We start from the raw sequence: 21,449 nt of genomic DNA on the forward strand, positions 1-21,449 counted from the left end.
TTGTTAAACAGCGAATAAAAAAATGAGATTTTAGCTAGAGTAAGTAAATTCTTCCTTTCTGGTTGCACATTTATAATAGACCATATTCCTCAGTAGTAGAAAAATGTAAATGGAGTGGATTTTGTAATAGCAGCCATAAATTGAGAGCCTACATCATGCTGGGTTCTAAAATAATACTTTACTCCTTTAAAGCATCTAGCATCCCCAAGGGAAAGATGTTCTCACGTTGCAAATAAATAAATTCAAAGAAATAACAACTTGCTAGAGTGCTTAGTTTTTAGGTGGTGATGACAGGATTTGAACCCACCTAGGTCAGATAGAGACTGAAATGTGTCCTCTATACTTCTAAAAATTGCAATGGTTTATTACATTAACTTTTGATTTTGGAAGAATCAAAAATTCAGAACAAAAATCCAGATGTTGTTAAATTTAGAATTTAAGAATTACTTGGTACCCAAACAATAACAAAAAAGAGCAAAATGCATTTATCATAGAACCTCACAAGGCAAGTCAGGATTGACCGTTGCCAAGTTAAAAGCTGATGTTCTTTCTTTTATTTTTAATGCCAAATAATTCACTCTCTCACTCGGTCTCTAACACCAAAATAGGGCTTGTAATTCATATCTCAACATATCTGCCCTCTCCTTATTCCTTATAAGCATACAACATCAAATATCTTTATGCCATGTGGAATTTGAGATTATGGGGAAATGTGGTTTTTTCTAATTATAATAAAAAGCTTTCAGGTGGGTAGCTGATAGGGCCAATTAATAAAAGCCCCTGCTGACAATTAGATAAGGAAATGATTAATGATTAATCTTCCTTCTTGATTTTGGAGTGAGAGCATAAAATTTTTTCCTATAGAAAAAGTAAATTAGCTATAAAATGACTCAGTTTACACTATACGTTGTAGAAGCAATATTGTTAAAAAGTGGACATGATCTGTTATGTGAAGATATTTGTCTTTTATATTTGCATCATTTGTCTATATTTCAGTACTTAATATCAATAACTGCATGGTGGAATTGTCAGACTCTACTTTTGCATGCATTATAGCCTATATATATATTTTAGTTTATATATATTTCTGCTCTCATCATTTTTTCATGATCAATAATCTATTTGTGCTAAATATAAGAAATTCTTTTATAGCAAGCTATTTTAATAGCTGATAGTATCCTAAACCCAAAAACATAAAAAAAATGATAATTTCACAAAAGTATGCCTTTCTAGGTCAAACTGCAATGTACTGAATAGTACATACACACTGGGCCTTTTCTACATAATGCAGAGCTGGTAGATTATAAGTTTAGTAATATTTGACTGTTTTTGTACTTGGATGGTTAAGAGGAAAATATAAAGATGTTACATCTTCCTTGTTGATTGTGTCAAGGGTCCAGGTAAATTCTACTGCTTAAAAATGAACTGCTTTGCAATTACGTATCTCAGGGTGACTCAAAAAATAAATTTAAAAAAGTATCAGGTCAAGACATATGAACCTGAAAAGGCACAGGACGTTTTTGTCTTGCTAATCACTTCAAATAGATCAGAAGTGAGTTGTATGTAGGATAGCTTAGAGATCCTTAACTAAGACTGAAAAAACAAAGACCTAAGATATTTTACCTCAATTTTGTTGGGTTCATAACTTATTTTCCTTATCCAAAATTGAGAAGAATTCTGGACTCAAACAATGATATCCTGCATTTATTAACTGCAATTGAAAAAGTTCCAGGGTGTCTAATTTTCCAAGTGTTGGGTGTTAATCATTAAGGTTGCAGAAAAACCCATACAGATTTTTGGTAAAGCTTTCATTTGCACAACTAGATTAGTTGATTGCCCCATGTTGAGAGAGGCAGGCTAGAACATGTTTTCATATAGGAAAATGTGTGAGCTTAATACATAGTTTCATACAATTGCTTAACATCTTTCTAATAAGATACCTACGTTGGGATATAAAATTATAACAATAATGTTTGAGAATGCTATTTAATCTGACTTAATATGTGGCTTTTGTAGAACCAAATGGTTCTACTGGTTGGAAGAAATGGAAAAAATGAAAAAGAGAAAGGCAAAGATTTAATACAACTAACTTTAAGGCCAGAAGTTAAACAGTTAATGACATATAAAGGGCTACATTCTATGAAAGAAGATTCTAGAAACTCTAAAACTCCCACAAATATAATTTCAGTAGATAGTAGAGAAGGTCTGACAAAGCAAAGAGAAAAACTTTTATGCCTAAATTATTTTTTTACAAAAGCAATTCTCATGACTAGAAGAGAAAGCATATTTTGAACTAAGTATTAATGAGAATGCCATCTGATCAAATTCAGAAACTCTATTTGTGAATAATGAGTGAAGAATGAGCTTTCAGTAGGAGTGGAGTAGAATCTTTCTCTAACCCCTTTAAAAATGAGAGATGTTCCAGATTTGATGGTTTCTCCATTCAGATTTCCCCTTTCGGCACCGTACACCTCTGGCCAGAGGTCAGGATGCAAGTTTCCATTAAAATCATCTTTCAGGATTGAAGGCAGAGGAACAATAGGAACACACGAGGTGCCACCGAAGCCTCGATCACACCTGAGGGAAAAAATAAGTGGAGGAAAGGCGTTGGTTTTTTTTTTTCATGAGTTCAAGAAGCCATTCTTTACATTTACATTGTGAAGAAAAACACAGTCCAATGAACTTACATGCAATGTCCAGCATCACAAATCCCTCGTCCTGAGCACATCCAAGGGCATTCTGAGGCCAGCACAACGTTATCAATGGCCCAGGAGTCAGCTCCTGTGGTGTAGTTGGTCTGAATCCATCTGAAGCGAGTCCTGGGAGATCTAACCAAGAAAATACACTCCGTTTGACACGCAACTTTGAGATCATGGGAATATATGACTGCAGTTGTCTTTTATTTTCTTAAGTGCCTTCTGCTAGGCACCAGATCCTCTCTCATCTCACCGGCTTTCTTCTCATACCCCGCACTGTTTTGTCTTGAAACAGCCTTTTAAAAATGTCTCTCACCATTTCTTTTATACGTGGTTCTCTGAATGTCTCCGAGAGAGAGAAATGGTTTTGAAGCACCAAGTTATTCTGCTTTTTGAACTGCATGCAGAACTTTAGAGCTTGTTATTTTTAGATGTTTACTGCTAATCAGGACTTTAGGAAAGAAGGACTATAATAAAATGAGGAAAAGCTGGAGTCAGAGACGGTGTTTGCCATAAGATGTCTGTTCTACCATCCCTGAACATTCCCGCTGCTCCTTTAGTTCGGGCACCCAAAAGCTGAATACTAGACAGCCGGGCTTAATGCTACATTTTTTTTTTTTTTGCTTTTTGGGTCACACCCAGCGATGCTCAGGGGTTACTCCTGGCTTTGCACTCAGGAATTACTCCTGGCAGTGCTTGGGGGACCATATGGGATGCCGGGGATCAAACCCGGGTCGGCCGCGTGCAAGGCAAACACCCTACCCGCTGTGCTATCGCTCCGGCCCCTTAATGCTACATTTCTGTGTGTTATTTGAAGTCCACTGTCAGAAGACCACTTTACCCAGAAAGGTGCACGGTCTCCTCAGACAGCTGAGCAGTCTCGATCAGAAGCAGACTGCACAGCAGAAGGTGCTATTCCATTATTTGGAATGGGAAACACCATTTACTTCAAGTAAAAGTTTTAATAATGACATTTCAAGGGCTATCAGCAACCCGACATCCGTTTTTTTATTTAATGCGACACAGCTGCCAGTGTGATGGTGCTAACGGGGAAATTTTGTTACCCCTCTGCTTAACACCTTTTACATGGTTCTCCAGTACATGTATGTGCCAAAGTGGGCCTGCTTAACACAGACGCCTCCTTTTACACCTGCTCCTCTCCCTGGACTTATTTTTTCTTATATCTTGCCTCACAATTTCCCCACTAACTTGTGTTTCTTTGCCTCTGGGTTTTGGTTGCTAATTGTTATTCATTTATTTACAGCAAATACCCTCCTGAGTGAACAAGTGCTGCCTATTTATTTAGGTCTGACAGCAGCTCTTCTAGGGGGCTCCCTCCAATCACCCCAAACTGAGTTAGGGAGCATTACCTATCCCCACAAGTTCAATTCCTCAGATATTCCTCAGTACTGCCTCCGTTATCATTTTATATCATGAAAAAAATAACTAGATAAATTATAAACAGTATATTTGTACACTGGCATTCGTGTATTTAAGAGACCCACAAATGCTGTAGATTCTCAATTAGTGTTTATTAAATAAAGTGAATGAATGAACTGCAAATTAGTTCCCGGGGTTCATAGGAAGCTTTTTAGATTAATTCTGAAATGCTTTTGTTTCTGTATCACTTGCTGCTTCTTGGTATATATGAAAGCAAGGTTATTGTTGGAGGAGGGGCACCCTGGTTTATTTCTCTTTCAATCTCCAATCTCTTGCCTGTGTCTGCTACTATCTAAATTGACCAGGAAGCCTGCAAATATAAGATGCTGGGAAAAGTCTTCAGAGGCCAATTTCCCTGTAACTGAGAACAAAGCAGAGCATAGGTGTGAACTGGGGTTGGGGGAGGGGCACAGGCAGGTGTCCCGGACAGCACAGTCCCTGTAGAGTGTTCTAGAATGATCCTCAAAATTATCCAATGCCTAAACTACAGAAGGGGCAATCTGCTGTAAGTCACCCTTACGAAACCCTGGAATGTTATTGGGAATGCTTCAGAGGTGAAGAAGCAAAACTCTAGAACATTCAGAACGTACCAAACTTCTATACTTATTGTGATAGTGACATTAAAAAAACTTATCCACACTTGGATACTCTCCCCATGTTTGATAATTTTATATACAGATGAATATATCTAAATACCATCTAATTACTGAGAACTTCTGTTTAAAATAGCTTAAAATTTGCCTAAAACCTATGTATAAACCCGAGTCTGATGGGCAGTCTTCTTGGTGCTGAAGTACAGAACAATTTAGCCTTGAAAAAATTTTGGAACTCCTACCCACTTAAAAATATTGCAGCCCAAAGCACCTTACATTCCCTTCAACACGACCCCCTGTCACATTCCATGCATAATTATGGGGAGAGAGTAATAGAATGCCAAGCAGAGCTGCAATTATTTTCAAATCAGGGAACAGAAACCTAACATTCTGACTTGTAGCCAAGTAACAATTCTCACATAGTGGAAAGTGGAAGGTAGACAGTGATGCGCTTCCAATTCTGGAATCTTTCGGAGGTATAAGTGGAACTTTCCGTGTAATGCAGACAGCCAATGGTTGGGGGAACACACTCTTCGGTGACAAGATGCCAGTCCCTGCCATTGTTCAGAGAATACTGGAGCTGTACACTGTGGGAGCTGCTGAAGGGCTTGCTGCACCCCATGCTTATTTCAAACTGCAAGAAGGTCGATGCTGACACGTGGAAGTCCCATGTCTCGGCATAACGAGGTTTTCCTATGAAAGAGAAAAAGTTAAGGGTAGCATATAATTTGCTCTTTTCTCCTTATGTGACACCGGCAATGAGTTCCTTCAGTAATAAACAAAAAATCATGTCTGGGGCTGCTTGCCTTGCATGTGGTCAACCCGGGTTTGATTCCCGGCACCACATTTGCCGCCCCCACCCCTGACACCACCAGGAGTGATCCCTGAGTACAGAGCCAGGAGTAAGCCCGGAGCGACACTGGGTATGACTCTTCCCCAAAATAAACAAAGACTATGTCTTAAGTGTCACATGTGTTTCGCTACTGTTTTTTATTTGGTGAGCAACACCATGGCTGTTCACTTATTTCCAACTTGCTTCACTGCCTCTGAGAAGGGCTGGTACAGTCTTAAGCATATAATTCTGCAAACGATTTAAGGGCAATGACTTTAGATAATTTTTGTTCTGCTTTTGAGAAACCTCAGTCATAGACACGCTCCAAGAGATAGAGGTCCACTGGAATCTGTCACTGTGTTCACCAAGTTATCCTTGAGGACAGCACAACTCCTTTCCCAAGAGTTTTCCAACAACAATTAGAGAACTGCCCCTTTAAGAAAGGTTTATGCATTCACTTTTGCATTTGATAATGTTCTCTTGGGGTTTTCGTTAATGAAATTATCTTCCTTTATCCAGTGGCGGGGGGGGGGGAATACCTATGTTTTCAGTGAATATCAGAGCAGTATCCATGGACAGACAGTCAATATCAACTTGACCTCCTTGGATTCGATACCAGTTGGTTTGCAAATCTATTGAGCCGTCAAATTTGTCTTGAAACCCAGTTTGTGAGCTGTCATTCATCCCTATAAGAACATCATCCAAAGCCCACTGCGCTGAATGCTTTCCTGAAATGAGATGAATAAAGGCAGTTAGAGAAGGTTCATTATATAGCAATAAAGATATTTTTATGACTTGAGTTAAAATTAAATTGTGTAGAAACTGACAGCAAATTAAGAAACAATAAAACGTGTGTAACCATCTGCTCTCCAGCCTACCAGGAAAGTTGGGTGAGCCGTAATTTACCGTGTTGGGGTTGCCACCATCGAAAAGCAGTTGCAGGTGTCTTTGCCTCCCGAGGCAGGTCAATGGAAATGATCTGCGGTTCCAGAAAGGACATGAAGTCCAACTCTCGTAGTGAATGCCAGAGTATCCCATTGTCATTTGAATACTGAACAACAAGTCCTAAGTTAAAAGACATAAATCCTGTTACTCAGACACACAGATTTCCTAGAGGCAGAAAAAGGAACAGTATATATATTTAATAGTCTCATTGTCGCAGAAACTTTAAATTGCTTTTCATAGAACGCATAGAGAGCACATTTGTTGAAGTTCCAGGGAATGAAATAGTAGACCCGAAGGCACATTAATTTCTTGACAGTCTCTAATGCGCAGACTCGTAAGAAAATGGGGGAGAAATACATACGCTCTTTTAAAGACCACTCAGTTTTTATATGAGTGATGAGTATTTGGTAAGGGAAACATAAAAAAAAAATCCACTCTATCATGTGTTTGAATTGGAGAACCCTCCCTGAACATTACAAAGTCTTCTATTATTATTATGCACTAGAAGAAATCACTCAACCTCTCAGCATAAACTCAAGTAGTGCTTCTTGTTGCTGACAGTCATCATGACCCAATCTGAAATTCTATTAAGCAGAGGATCCTTTACACGGGGTCTTACACTTTGGCAGACCCCAGTCACTGAAGTCAGAAGAAAATCATGTTGTTAAGCATAAGTGAAAGAAAGCAATCCTTTGTGGCCTTAGTTCCACTTTTCTTCTGTATCACTTTTTGCTCCTTCACTTACAACATCATCCTCTGTATCCCTCTTGTTGTCACCAGCACGTGTTAGTGATTTTGGGAACTACACATTAATGTGGACGGAGTTTTATGAGGCTACCCCTGCTTCCATTCCAAGAAACATTTTTACTTTGTAAACATTTAAATTTTATTTGCAATTATTAATGTTTTTATTAAGGCACCATGATTTACAAAGTCAGTCACAGTTGAGTTTCAGGTGTATAATGATCCAGCATTAACCCCACCCCCAGAGTTAACAGTTCCCCTCTCCTCTCCTGGCCTGCCTCCTCAAGAGGCATGTCTTCTAAGTTTGGTTGCTGTAGTTTGGAACATTTTTATTCTAAGAGAGGAAATATTGAAAGGATACGATGAATTCAAGGGAAATACTACTGATGATTAAATTGTGGTAATCCACCCAATTTTTTTTTTATAGAAGACAAAGGTTGTTCTTGTTTTCTAATTTCTTATCTTTAATTGATCCTAAAATTCACAATGAATATTCACAATTATGATTTGGGTATTATACTGAACTATTTTCTAAGGATTTACTGAATTCAGGCTTGGTTAAGTTGTATTTGCTATATGGACTTTATTGTATTTTAAACTTTCCTGGAAATTTTATTTATTTATTTTTTCTTTTTGGGTCACACCCGGTGATGCACAGGGGTTACACCTGGCTCTGCACTCAGGAATTACCCCTGACGGTGCTTAGGGGACCATATGGGGTGCTGGGAATCGAACCCGGATCGGCCACATGCAAGGCAAATGCCATACCTGCTGTTCTATTGCTCCAGCCCCCAAAATTAAAAAATTTTTATACAAATACTTTGTAATTTCCCTATTACAGGCTGAACAGAATTGCAATTCTTCTGCCATGTTAAATAACAAAAACTTACTAAAATGTAGTTTTAAGAAATACTAGGATAAAGGAGAATGAAAAAATGTATTTAATGTTAATTGATAACACATTAATTACTGTCACCTTACTTGATAAGAGATAATGGCAAGAATAGTGATCTATAAAATTAGAAATATGAGAATTCTATGGTAAATAAATGAAAGAATTCATCATGTTGAATGACAGGATAAAATGGTTCAGATGACAGGAGCTTTTTTCTGGGGAGATAGTAAGCTACATAAATATACACAGAGTTAAGAATTTCAGTGGGGGGCCCAGAGCGATAATACAGTGGGTGAGTTGCTTGCCTTGCATGCAGCCGACCAGAGTTTGATTCCCAGCATCACATATAGCCCCTTGAGCACTGCCAGGAGTAATTCTTGACTGCAGAGCGAGGAGTAAACCCTGAGCATCATCAAGTGTTGCTCAAAACAAGACAAAAACAAACTACAACAACAAAAAGAATTTCAGTGAATGGAAGACAGATCTGCGTGAGGGAGAACGTAGAGTCCCACCAAAGTCCCTAAAAAGTGAGCCTATATACTTTAATTTTGTCGAATATAATTTACTCTAATCTGTCTACTTTCGGCTAATCATGTTGAGGAACCACTACAAAACTTCATACTCTAGTCCTTGATGTTTGATCACAACATATCCTATTGGTCTTCTGATGTGATATTTATTCCGATGTGATATTTATTCTGATGTGATATTTCGATGTGTGTCCGGGATTGTGGACACCTCAAATTTTAGTTTTTCTTATGACAATTAATTTGACTTGGCATGGTTTATAGTTACTCTGCGGAGATAATAATTTAGATTATTTTCTAGGTTAACCAATCCCGAAGGTAAATTACAGTAATATTAAATGAGGCATCTTTAAGCTAAAATCACAATGGATGTTCCTTTCTTGTGCCTTTGATTCAAATTATGGTCCAAGGATCAGCACAGATTCCCCATAAAGAGACACTTCCCTGTGTAGCTTTTAAACCAAGTCCACAAATACTCTGAATTATGTTCCATATTCAAAAGGTGGAATCACACTCCAAAAGCTCATCTCTTTTGGAGTGTGGCTGTACTTACTAATTTAACTCTAATGAGCAGAACTCGGTAGATATGACAGTACATGACTTCTAGATTATTTTATATTTAGAGGCATTGAGTTTCTTTTTTTCCCCCTCTCTTGAATCTCTCTGGAGAAAGTGAGCTCACAGATAGGAAAGACACTCAATCAAACCAGGGGAAGATCCACATGTGAAAAACTGAGGCCTCCTTCCAACACCCATGTACGTGAGCTTGGAATTAGATCCCGAAGTCCTGATTGAGTCTTCAGACATTCTCCTCCTGGCTTTTGTCTGTGTGCAACTTCTAGAGCATCTGAATCAGAACCACCTACCTAAGCTGTTCCAGAAGTTCTGGCTCACAGAAACTAGAAGATAGTAAGTGTTTGTTGCTTTAAGCTACTCCGTCTTTTGTAATTTATCATGCAGTATACCATCCCAGTCCTACGGAATCAGGCCTTGCATTTAAATCAGGCTCCCCAAAGATTCAGATGCATACTGAAATATGAGGAGTGTGAATCAAGAGGTCTATATACTATTTGGTTGGGTTGCTTTCTCCTCATCAGCTTTCTCAGGGGTGCTATCTACCTTGAGGGTGCAATAAGATATGCACAGCTAACGGACCCCCATTCAAAAGGATAATGACGGAGTGACTTCCAGATTAAAAGGAAACAGTGAAGAAATGCAAATTAGGGAACCTGAAGTCTCCATATTTTATATCAATTGCTGAGCCACATGAGCTGTGTCATCTAACACATTGTACATCAGAATACACCAAGCCATTTTAGCTCATCCACTGAGTGTTTAAAGCATGTAAAACATCTCCCTTTTCAAATGACAACTCCATCTGCCTTCTGCCCAGTATTATTGAAAATAGCCTAATTTTGATTCTACTTCCAAATATGCAAATTGAGGTTTCAGCTTGGGTAAGTAAAAAAATCTTTACTGTCATCACTGGAAGAAATTTGTTCAAGGATTTAGGCAGATTTACATTTTAACAGCCAGTTTTCAATAAAAGGATGAGAAATGCCTGTGGGATGTGAATTACACAGTCAGACGTGAGTTCAAGAAAATGGCTTGAGAATAGCTGAGAAAAAAATTGCTGGTTCCAAGCAGGATTCTAAGGTATACTGTCCCTGCAGTACAGACAACAGCACTTGTAATTCAAGACTAAGTATGAAGTCTAACCTTCATATCTATGACAAGTGAATGCTTCCTGTTATATTTGACTGGTTTTTAATTTTTTGCTCAAATACAAATAGGAGTATGGAATTTGAATTTTCAGAAGAGTCATGTGCACAACTTCCATACTAAGGCAATCCCAAACGATCTCTTTTAAAATGACTTTTTTTTTTTTTAATGACAATGGTTAAACAAAGCATTAGAATGCTCTAGTTTGCCAATCAGAAAACAAGATTGAGAGGCCAGGACTGCCCTTTTTTGTACCCTTTCTGTCTCTGAGTGGGCAGAGAAGGGCTGCTGGAGACATACCCACCATTTTTGTAATTCAGATAATTTCTGCAGGACGAATTTGTAAAATTGAAATCAGATTACAGTGGTGCCCGGCCTGAAGTTGCCATGGCTTCCACATCACATGATTTAGAGTGTCTCCTTGCAACGGTCATCAAGGCCCCAGACTGCACCTCAGTGTCGAGAGTCAGAACTCACACTTGTCTTCCTGACTCCCTAATATATTAGTTCTTGTCTACTTCATGACCTCTGTTCATTCTTCTGCTCAGAAACCTTTCCCTGATCTCTTCATGAGCTGCCACCTACCAATTCTTTCTTTTCTTTTTTGGTTTCAGTGGCCACGCCCGGAGGGGTTATTCCTGACTGTGCATTTAGGAATCCCTCCCTGGTGGGCATGGGCAGACCATATAGGATGCTGGGGATCAAACCCAGATTTGATAAGGCAAGGACCCTATCCCTACCTGCTGTACTATCAATCTAGCAACTGCCAACTCTTTCTGATCCCTCACAGCTTGAGTTTCATATAGTTTGTTCAGTAAACTGCCTCCAGGCCACTATATGTAAATCCACTTCTCCCCAGTATAAGTTTACTTCTCATTCATCCTCTTATTTCTGTCAAAGTCTGCCATGTAACATTTTCTTGCTCATTTTTCTTTATTGTTTGTTTTTGGATCCTGCTCATTAAAAATGCAAGTTCTGTTAAGGGCTAGTGTCTTGTTTATGTTAACCACCAATGCTCCACTGTTTTTTGGCACATGATACTAAGCATTTTTTAAAAAACTGTTTTAGGGCCACTGTGCTCAGGGTTTACTCCTGGTTCTGTGCTCACGTATCACTCCCAATAGGGATTGAGGGACCATATATGGTGCTGACGATTGAATCCAGGTTGGTTGTGTGCAAGGCGAGTGCTTACCTGTTGTACTACTTTTCAGGCCTGTACAATTTAAGAGTATTCGCTCCATTTCTGCCACATCACCGACAACATTCATAATCTACCTCGAACCTGCTCATTCTCTTGGTTGCTGGACTCAGGACTTTGGAGAACCCACGTGTATATACAGTACAATGGAGAAATCATTCGATTTGACTCACTGAGGATGGTTTGTTATTGCAGTTTTTCTAAGCTCATCATAGTCAATGCACCAGTCTTTCCTCATACCCTTCTCTCCACATTTACTGGGGCCAGAGAGGTTATAACAATTTCTTCTCAAAAAACAGGGAAACAAAAATAAAAGATTTCTGAAAGACATAACAAAACTTTTGGGATCATGAACCAACAATGCATTGGTCTTATGGTGACACTTGTATCCACAACAATATCTGGCTTAAAGCAGATTTTTTTAGCATATTCCTTTTTAATTTACTTTCTGAGCCACACCAGGTGATGCTCAGGGATTACTCCTGACTCTGTGCTCAGAAATTACTCCTGGTGGTGCTTGGAGACATTATGGGATGCCAAGGTCAAACTCAGGTCAGCTGTGTGCAAGGCAAGCACCCTACTCGATGTACTGTCTCTCCAGATAGCACAGGTTCTTAATAAATATTTGCCAAAAATATTAGGGAACATAAAAATTTTTTTAGTTTTAAAAAAGTTTCTGGTCTGCTGCTGTGGTAAACAGATGATCTGCATAATTACTAGACTTAAAAGGACTCAGAACAACTCAAGAAATCATAAAAGCTTCCAATTAGTGATGAAATGGCCAAGAACATTTAGAATTGATGAACAGGACTATAGGATCTCCAGTGACTAACAGGTTCCTTTTAAGCCACTGAATTTTCCAGTTGTGTCAAAGATCATAACATAAAACTATAATGAAATCAAGCTTTGGAGGAAGACCCACATGAGAAGCTCATGGATTTTGTGCTTGGAGCCAACAAACACTCAGGGAGTCTTAAGGAATATCCGATCCTATTCTGCAGAGTCACCAGGATGGCTGAAGTGTTTGTGTATTTCTCACAACTGTGCATTTACACAGATGACAGTATGGGTGCTAGACTGGCATGAGAGAGGCACAATTGCATGGTGGCAAAGATAGGGGTTTTTAAAACCTCAAAAGAAGCTAAGTCCCTGCTTATCTACTTGCTAACTTCTTGAACTTGGGTAAGTACTTAATCTCCCCGTGATATGGTTTCTCCATCTGTAATAGGACACATAAGGATATCTGTGGTAGAGGGGGAATAATGGATATTAAAATGAATGAACACAGCTGGAGCACTGGGAACAGTGCCTTTGCAATAGAGTTAATGCCTCGTATTACTAAGAGGTACTTCTCCAATAAAGATTACAGTAATACTCACAAAAAGAAGAGTCTGTTCCCCATTCAGAAATGCCTTGTCCAACTAGTCCCAACTCTCACCTCACCACTTCCTCTATGAGTGTCTGTTTGTCATTTCATTTTTCTCCTTATGGAAAGTCACAGGCAAACAAGGTCCCTAAAAACCAACCTGCTTTGACCCAGGGAAGGCAGGATGTTTGTCACGCTTTTGGGGTTTGAAGAGGAATCTTAGAGATCATGACTTTCTGCAGCCACTCGTTCCAGAGTGGAGAAAAGAAGGGATGATTCTGGGTAATGATGCAGTTTGCAAAATCATGGCTGAACTTTGGGAGGAAAACAGACAAATCTGCCAGTGGTAACTTGTAATTTTTACGTAACTAGAGCATTTTACCTTCATTTCTTTCTTTTTTCTTTTTTTTTGCTTTTTGGGTCACACCCAGCAATGCTCAGGGATTACTCCTGGCTCTGCACTCAGGAATTACTCCTGGCGGTGCTTGGGGGACCATATGGGATGCCGGGGATCAAACCCGGGTCGGCCGCGTGCAAGGCAAACGCCCTACCCGCTGTGCTATCGCTCCGGCCCCATTTTACCTTCATTTCTAGCTCTTGGCTTGATGCAGGTAATTCCTGAAGTTTTGCTTCCAATTTGTATATAAAACTGAACAAGTCTGAAAAAAAAAGAAAAAAGAACAACACTTAGCTATACAGGTACATTCAAAAGAGATTTTGCTTTCTGCCTTTTGATACATGATAAGCAAAAACTACAGAGATAATGGACTAAGTAAATTTTGTTACTGTTTAGGAAAAGTAAACATAGCACTCATTTTGTTCTGCTGATGCAATTTAATGACAACAATGAAGTGGCAAATTCTTTAGTCCAGGTAATCCCATCCCTGGAAATGCATGAGGCAAAATATAGTCAAGAAGTTGAATACTGTACTTGTTATGAATGGTAACTTACGTATTACTTATTGAGAGTCAGATGATTTAATTTGTTTCATTTTTGCATCTGACACTCACTTGGTGTGATGTTAATTATACCTTCTTTTATCATGAGCCAAAATAGTTTGTCTATGATAGATAAGCCTCAGTAAGAAAGACACAGAAATAGTCGAAGGCAGGAAACATGTGACACAAAAGTCCAAAATTTTGTGAGGATATGGTCTACAACTTTCAAGTGTTTCTTCATTTTCTTGTCTTTCAATCCTTAAATACTTTAATTAGGTGGAACCTCCGCCTCTCGGCCCCTGCCCTCCCGCCCAGTTTTATGTTATTTCAATTAATCTTAAAACCAAGCAATTACTTCTATTACCAGTAGGTGTCAGTGAAGGTATTTTACATTTCTGGAGTGGTTTCATGAGTAAATACAGATATGCTTAAAAAGGTATTTATCATTTGGGGACACAATTTAAAGCTGTGAAATCCTTCATTCAACTTGAAATATATTCAAAATAGTGCCAAATAGTCTTCACAGTAACACAGAATTTTAGAAATCAAGTTGCCATAATATTTTATTTCTTTGCCAGTATTTATGAACTAGTGCTTTTATTGTCTAATCTAGGCATGGGAAGATCTGTGTCCCACAGAGAGATCGAGAAGAGAGAACATTGGTCTGTGTGTGAAAGGTCTGAAACCTGGTTCTGTTGTTTATTTATTGTTTTCTTGGGCCATACCTAGTGATGCCCAGGGGTTACTTTAGACTCTCACTCAGGAATTACTCCTGGCGGTGCTTGGAGATAGAACCCCGGTTGTTATGTGTAAGGCAGAACCCTACCTGCTATACTATCACTCTGGTCTGTCGTTTTGTTTTTAAAATGAAAACTGGTTTTGAAACAATTTTTTTAAAGAATAAAGTTTTTTAATGACAAAGGAATCAATAATATAAAAATTATTAACATTTATGGTTATTTTACAAGTCCTGAAGTAGATATAAATGAAGGCTGAATTAACTGAGAGGAGAAAAAGATAAGACAATAATAGTCAAAGACTTCACTATTCCGAGCCTGAGAGATGGTACAGCTGGCAGGATATTTGCCATGTATGCTGCTGATCTGGGTTTCACCCCCAGCATCACATATGGTTCCCAGAGCTCCACCAGGAACGATCCCTAAGCATAGAGGCAGGAGTTGAAACAATATTTTTAATTGAGGTCTCAAGACTTACAACAGTACTAATGTTTCAATTAATTCATGTTCTAGGCTTATGATGCTACTGAGCCACACCCCCGAGCCTAGTGCCAGCATCTCTCCAACTCCCCCCCAACCCCCCCCAGCTCTCCTCATGGAGGGCTGGGATTTCTGCTGGCTTCCTCAGTCTTGCTAGCAGTATCCTAGGGTTCATTTTCATCAGCCACAACATTGACATATATCAGAATGACAGGTCTTGGTGAAGACTATATAGTGATTCATAAAGTAAGACTTAAACTTTGCAGCACCAGCAACAAGAGAAAATTCCAGACAATTTGGACTTTAACAAAATTTAATATTTTTTCAATTTCTTTGGAGAGTCTGCTGTTAAGAAAGCAAAACGTCAACCTACAGAATGAGAAAAAAGCATTTGCAAATCCTATCATTGACAGGAGACTCGCATCCATATGTACTGTTTTAAATAGTGGTCGTACCTAGAGGTGTTAAGTGACTTTTGGCTCACTCCCAACTAGGCTCTGTCCTTGGAGCATGCTTGACAAGTACAGTGGGGGATCTGGGGCCACCAGGACCACATTCAGCAGTCTCAGGGGCCACCAGGGCTAAACCTGACAGTGCCTGAGGTGTCATGCAAAGTCAGAGATTATATTTGCACAAATTAGGCATGTGCTTTAGTATTTCAGATGTCTCCCCAGTCCTATAAATTTTTAATACATTAAAAAATTATAACGCTAAATTATGGTTCATTTTTGCATCATCAGAATCTATTCAGAGAATTAGGAACATTATTATGTAAACCCTTAATATTAGAACAGAGTAATTTCGGCTGGCTCCCATGTTGGAGGAGAAACTACTATGTTCATAGAGAGGCATATCAACAAAATGCCTACCTGATATTCCTGGTGTCCAGAGGGACAGTCCTGGCCTCCCTTTTACCAGGTCCACTGAAGTAGAGAGATCTGCCATCATTAAGTGTCCCACAGCCAGTTCCAACCTGGCCTCCAGTTATTTTGTACCACAGAGGGCTCAGTTTCCCCTCGAACCTATCGAACATCTCATTATGATTCGGGACATTAGATACACAGGTTCCTTGCGCAGCTGCCAAGAAAAGAAAGACATGGGAGAGTTGGAAGAGAGTACAGAGCGACACGCCATAGCCATGCCACCTGACCCCATGCCAGACTGTTTTGTTCGGGGCAACCCAGAGGGGGTCGGGTGAGGGCCCCTCTTCCTGCCCCGATGGAGGCGGTCCCCGCAGCTGATATCCCCCAGAACTCAACCGCCTCACAGCCGCTTTCCACATGCTCAGAGGGGCCTCACCCATGAGTCAATCTACTCCTGCACATCTCCTGCACATTGGTACTTTACACCACCAATATACCAAGAGTAGCACACTACATTTGATTGGGAAGGCAACCAACCCTAGGAGAAGATATATTCATACAGACATATACAAATAAAAGCAAGCAAGGCTCAACCTTTAACAAAACATTACTAATCTCTTACAGAAGGAAGGGCTTAATGGCTCCTGGGTGAAATACAACAATCTTCACACATTTTCCTCTGAGAAACCTTTTGTTTATGTGTCATTTTTAGCAGATTACTCATAACAAGCAATATAAAATAAATGATCTCGGTTCTGCTTGGGGAGCAGGGTTTGGGGTTTGGGATGGAAATATGGTGGTGGGAAGGTGTAATAGTGGTGGGATTGGTGCGTGAATATTAAATGTCATCAAATATTGCGAACAAATTTATAAAAATGAAAAAAATGGCCAGGAGAAACTATAAAAAAAAAAGACATGGGAGAGACTGTTGAAATCACTACAGATTAGGAGGTAGTTTTTTTTTTTTTTTAAGGAGGTAGATTTTGTGCATGGGAAAAGGAATTATTTCTCTAAGTGTTGGAGGAAAGAAATCCCATGAAAATTTGTACCTCACATGTGTGTCCCTTGAATATAGCCGGCATCTCCATCATCAAGAAATGTTACTGTGCTTCCATAATTTTCTAATTTTTAGTAAAATGACACTGGCAACCACACATATCCATGTTTCTCAACAGATTTGTGCAAACTGAGAAATAAATTTTGTCTACAATAACATTTGCTAATTTGCTACCTCATATTAGAAGATAAAAAGTGAGAGCTAATCTCAGATTCTAAAAACCACTAGTGACAGCACTTTCCACAGAGGGCCTGCAACAACATATGTTTGTCTCTGGTCACATGCCAAATGAAGGGTAGGCCACTGGAAAGCGGGGAAGAATCCTTTTGAAGTTGCCTCCAGGAAAAATTCTAAGAACTATTTTGGAGCTTATAATATTTTCTCAAATTTTACTCTTTTATCTCAGCTCCATTTTTATTTTTGCTTGTACCAACATCCCAAGGTAACTGTAGTTTGAAAAATTACTTCTCTTACAAAGCTCTCTTTTGTCAGGGAGTTACCATTTCATAAATAAAATTTTACCTTCAATATATAAAATTTTATTTATTATAAAATCAATATAAGAAACATAGGAAGACTCTTCAGTGAAATGACCAAACCTTGGGTCTAGGTTTAAGAGAAAGTCTGCCAGGGCTTGAAATGCAACTCCAGCACTCTTGGCTGTGTGGAATAAATAGAATTTCTAAACAGTTCTGTGTCTCAGTCTCCTCAAATGTAAAAAGGAGAAGTGGGACCAAAAAGATAGTACAATGGAGAAGCTGCTTGCCCTGTGGCTGATCCAGTTTCAATATCTGGCAACCCCATATAGTCCCCTGATCTGGCAGGAATGATCCCAGAGCACAGAACAAGGAGTAGGCCTGAGCACTGGTACGTGTGACCTCAAAACAAAAACAACAAAACTAAAGGAAGTGTCTTATAGTGGCAGGATACTGTTGGAATTTAATGAGATTAAAATACAAACCACTTATTTGTCACTATAAGCATGAAATAGGGCCTCAAGCACTGTTAATTTTATTTTATTTTTAATTTTATTAATTTTATTGAATTAATAATATGAATTTTATTGTGAGATAGTTACAAGCTTTCATGTTTGGGTTACAATCACACAATGATCAAACACCCATTCCTCCACCAGTGCACGTTCCCCACCCACCAATATGCCCAGTATACCCCCCATTTCCCACCCTTCCCCTGCCTCCATGGCAGACAATATTCTCCATATTCTCTCTCTCTTTTTAGGCATTATGGCTTGCAACACAGACACTGAGAGGTCATCATATTTGGTCCATTATCTACTTTTGGCACACATCTCCATCTCAACTGATTCCTCTAGCCATCATTTTCTTAGTGATCCCTTCTCTATTCCATCTGCCTTCTCCCCTCTGCTCATGAAGCAGGCTTCCAGCTATGGGGCAATTCTCTTGGCCCTTGTCTCTACTGTCCTTGGGTGTCAAGCACTGTTAATTTTATTGCTATTGGTAAGTTTTTTTTTTTTTAGGAAATGAGGTTATAGGTTGTTTCTTTTTCTCCCCCTTAAGTCCCTCAAGTACTGGAGCAATAGCACAGTGGGTAGGGCATTTGCCTTGCACGTGGCTGACCCAGGTTCGATTCCTCCATCCCTCTTGGAGAGCCTGGCAAGCCACTGAGAGTATCTTGCCCACACGGCAGAGCCTGGCAAGCTACCTGTGGTGTATTCGATATTCCAAAAACAGTAACAAGAAGTCTCATAATGGAGACGTTCCTGGTGCCTGCTTGAGCAAATCGATGAACAATGGGATGACAGTGCTACAGTGTTACAAGTATCTCAAAACTACAAAAAAATCTCTGCATCTTATGTACCTGGGCTGTAAATTCCAATAAGATTTAAAGAATAGCAAATTCAGGATTATTTCCTCAGGCAAAGTAACAGAAATGAAGCAATTAGAGATGAATATTGTACAAGCCAATCACCACATATATATGTGTGACTTACCTGTGTATCCCAAGTCACAGAAACACACACCAGACACACAGTCCCCGTGGCCACCACAGTAACTGGGACAAGGCTCTGATATGTACACTCCATCCAAACCAAAGGGAGGTACGTTTTTCTGTGAGCTGCTCTCCTGGATCCATCGGAATCTGGTCTTGCTGTTGGGGGGGAAAAAAACACATGTCTCTTGTATCAATAGATCAAACCAAAGCAAGAATATGGGAATGGCTCAAAATAGCTTGAGCTTTAGTTGAGAGTGAGGTCTGCTCATCTGAATACTACACTTTCATAGATTTTTCTCACTTTTTCTCAAATCTGATGATGTATTTAGCATATTTAATTAGTGAATGAGATTGGGCATATACAACTTTTTTTTAAATCAATGGGAGCCATTTTGTGATTATTATATGATTTTAACTATGTAAATATGAAAATTAAAACTGTTTAATATCACTGTATCATTGTAATCCTGTCACTCATTGATTTTCTCGAGCAGGCACCAGTAACGAGGGCATAGACAACTTTTAATGATCCACATTATGGGTTTTCATTGATATGTTTTCCCATGGCGCATTCTCTTAGTAATAAGTTAAACAGAGAAAGATACTCTTTTAACTCAATGAATATTTCACCATTCCATTGTGTTCCTTTTGCAGGTATTTTTATTTATTTTTTGTTTATTTATTTATTTATTTATTTATTTATTTTTGCTTTTTGGGTCACACCCGGCAATGCACAGGGGTCACTCCTGGCTCTGCACTCAGGAATCACCCCTGGCGGTGCTCAGGGGACCATATGGGATGCTGGGAATCAAACCCGGGTCGGCCGCGTGCAAGGCAAACGCCCTACCCACTGAGCTATTGTTCCAGCCCCTGCAGGTATTTTTAGAAAATCTTATTTGAAAACTCTTGAAGATATCAAGCAGAATATTATTTGTAAGGACATACCAGGGGATTCTGGCTATGGTTCTGCAGGGAAGAGGTAAGTTTGTGTTCACAACTCTACTTGTACTTTCTGCCTTCCACATTTTCCTCTTCATCTCTCTTTGAACCTCTAATATGTGCACTCTATGAGCTCCAAGCAACCAGCTGGGGCTGCCAATAAACATTTTTCACTGCCAAGGGGCAATGAAGGGACTTTGCCCCTGTGGTGCCAAAACCCTGGAGGACCAGTGGCCTTTGATGCTTCCTAGTTCTCTTCCCAGCACAGTTTCAAGGCCTGGACTTAACACTTGTCTCAGATGCTTTCCAGTTTTTTTCCCACCGTTCAAATACATCTCTATTCCTTGCAAATATCTGAAAACATGACCTTAATTTCCTATCTATAAACACTCTTCCTTATTATTTCTGCTGACATTAAAAACTAAACAGAAAGTGGATGAGACCATTTAGATTCTACTTAATGCTACTGTCAATAGTTATAGATTTTTGAAGGAATCCAGAGTCTTAGCAGTAAGAGTAAAGAATCTTATAATTAGTGAAGGTTGCCAAAGATAACTGTAGAAAAAGATGGTTTCTTGTCCCCTCTACTATTCTAAAAATAACATGGCAGTATTAGAATGCATTTATTTTTGGTTCTTCAAATAGCTTTGGAATTAGGGAATACTAAATCACAATATTGTTTTTTTCTACTCCCTTTTTTATTACTTTAAGTTACATACTCTTGGAAAATTTGAAAAACATAACCAACAACATTTTATTAATTATAAAAGTGTTCAGACATTAATCACCAATTGTTGCAAGTTCTGACACATATTCTTCAATATGGAAAGAAGGTGAAAACATTTAAAAATTCTTTTTGCTCTCGAAACAGACCCTCTGCTCCCAAAGACTATGATCCAAGAGATCTACTAACCCATTCTGGCACTCAGAGCGGCTTCTTACAGACATGCATCTAGACTGTGAACTGAACTAAAACATCAGAAATCCAAAACCGCGCGGCTGTGCTATCGTGCTGTGTGAGCTCATAGAATCCTCATTCTTAGCAAAAAAAAAATATTAAATGATGCCTCTTCAGCAGGCCTGATTATTGGGGGAAATTCCAAACAATAATAGTGAGTTCTCTATTGAAATATTGAATGTATTCAAAGTATAGAGAATAAAATGAAGATCATTAGCTACTTAGGTGGGGGCTGGGTGGGAGGGGGTATATTGGGGTTCTTGGTGGTAGAACATGTGCACTGGTGAAGGGATGGGGTTTCAATCATTGTATGACTGAGACTTATACCTGAAAGCTTTGTATTTATTTTTCACAGTGATTCAATATAATATAATAAAATAAAATTAAAAAATAAATGAAAAAAATGAAAAAAATTCTTTTTGACTTAAAAATAGATTGGTTTAGGGTTGGGGAAATAGAACACAGGTCAGAAGTGCTTTATGTGTGAAGGCCTTGGTCTCTGATACCATATGGTTTCTCCCCTGCCCACAAGCTTGGGTTGTGA

General features: G+C 39.0%; 1 protein-coding gene across 3 annotated transcripts in view; it reads right to left on the reverse strand.

Moving 5' to 3' along the window:
* Nucleotides 1-21,449, reverse strand: part of RELN (reelin) — a 530,126-nt gene that overhangs the window by 92,441 nt on the left and 416,236 nt on the right. For all 3 annotated transcript variants that reach the window (XM_055133703.1, XM_055133707.1, XM_055133712.1), the window contains exons 29-36: nucleotides 19,007-19,164; nucleotides 15,984-16,191; nucleotides 13,541-13,617; nucleotides 6,468-6,626; nucleotides 6,101-6,289; nucleotides 5,149-5,422; nucleotides 2,688-2,828; nucleotides 2,400-2,577 (exon numbers count right to left, since the gene is read on the reverse strand). In XM_055133703.1, coding sequence (XP_054989678.1) covers nucleotides 2,400-2,577; nucleotides 2,688-2,828; nucleotides 5,149-5,422; nucleotides 6,101-6,289; nucleotides 6,468-6,626; nucleotides 13,541-13,617; nucleotides 15,984-16,191; nucleotides 19,007-19,164 — 1,384 coding nt within the window. The remainder of the gene's footprint in view (nucleotides 1-2,399; nucleotides 2,578-2,687; nucleotides 2,829-5,148; nucleotides 5,423-6,100; nucleotides 6,290-6,467; nucleotides 6,627-13,540; nucleotides 13,618-15,983; nucleotides 16,192-19,006; nucleotides 19,165-21,449) is intronic.

The sequence above is a fragment of the Sorex araneus genome, chromosome 1 (genome assembly GCF_027595985.1).
Source record: "Sorex araneus isolate mSorAra2 chromosome 1, mSorAra2.pri, whole genome shotgun sequence".
Taxonomy (NCBI): Eukaryota; Metazoa; Chordata; class Mammalia; order Eulipotyphla; family Soricidae; genus Sorex; species Sorex araneus.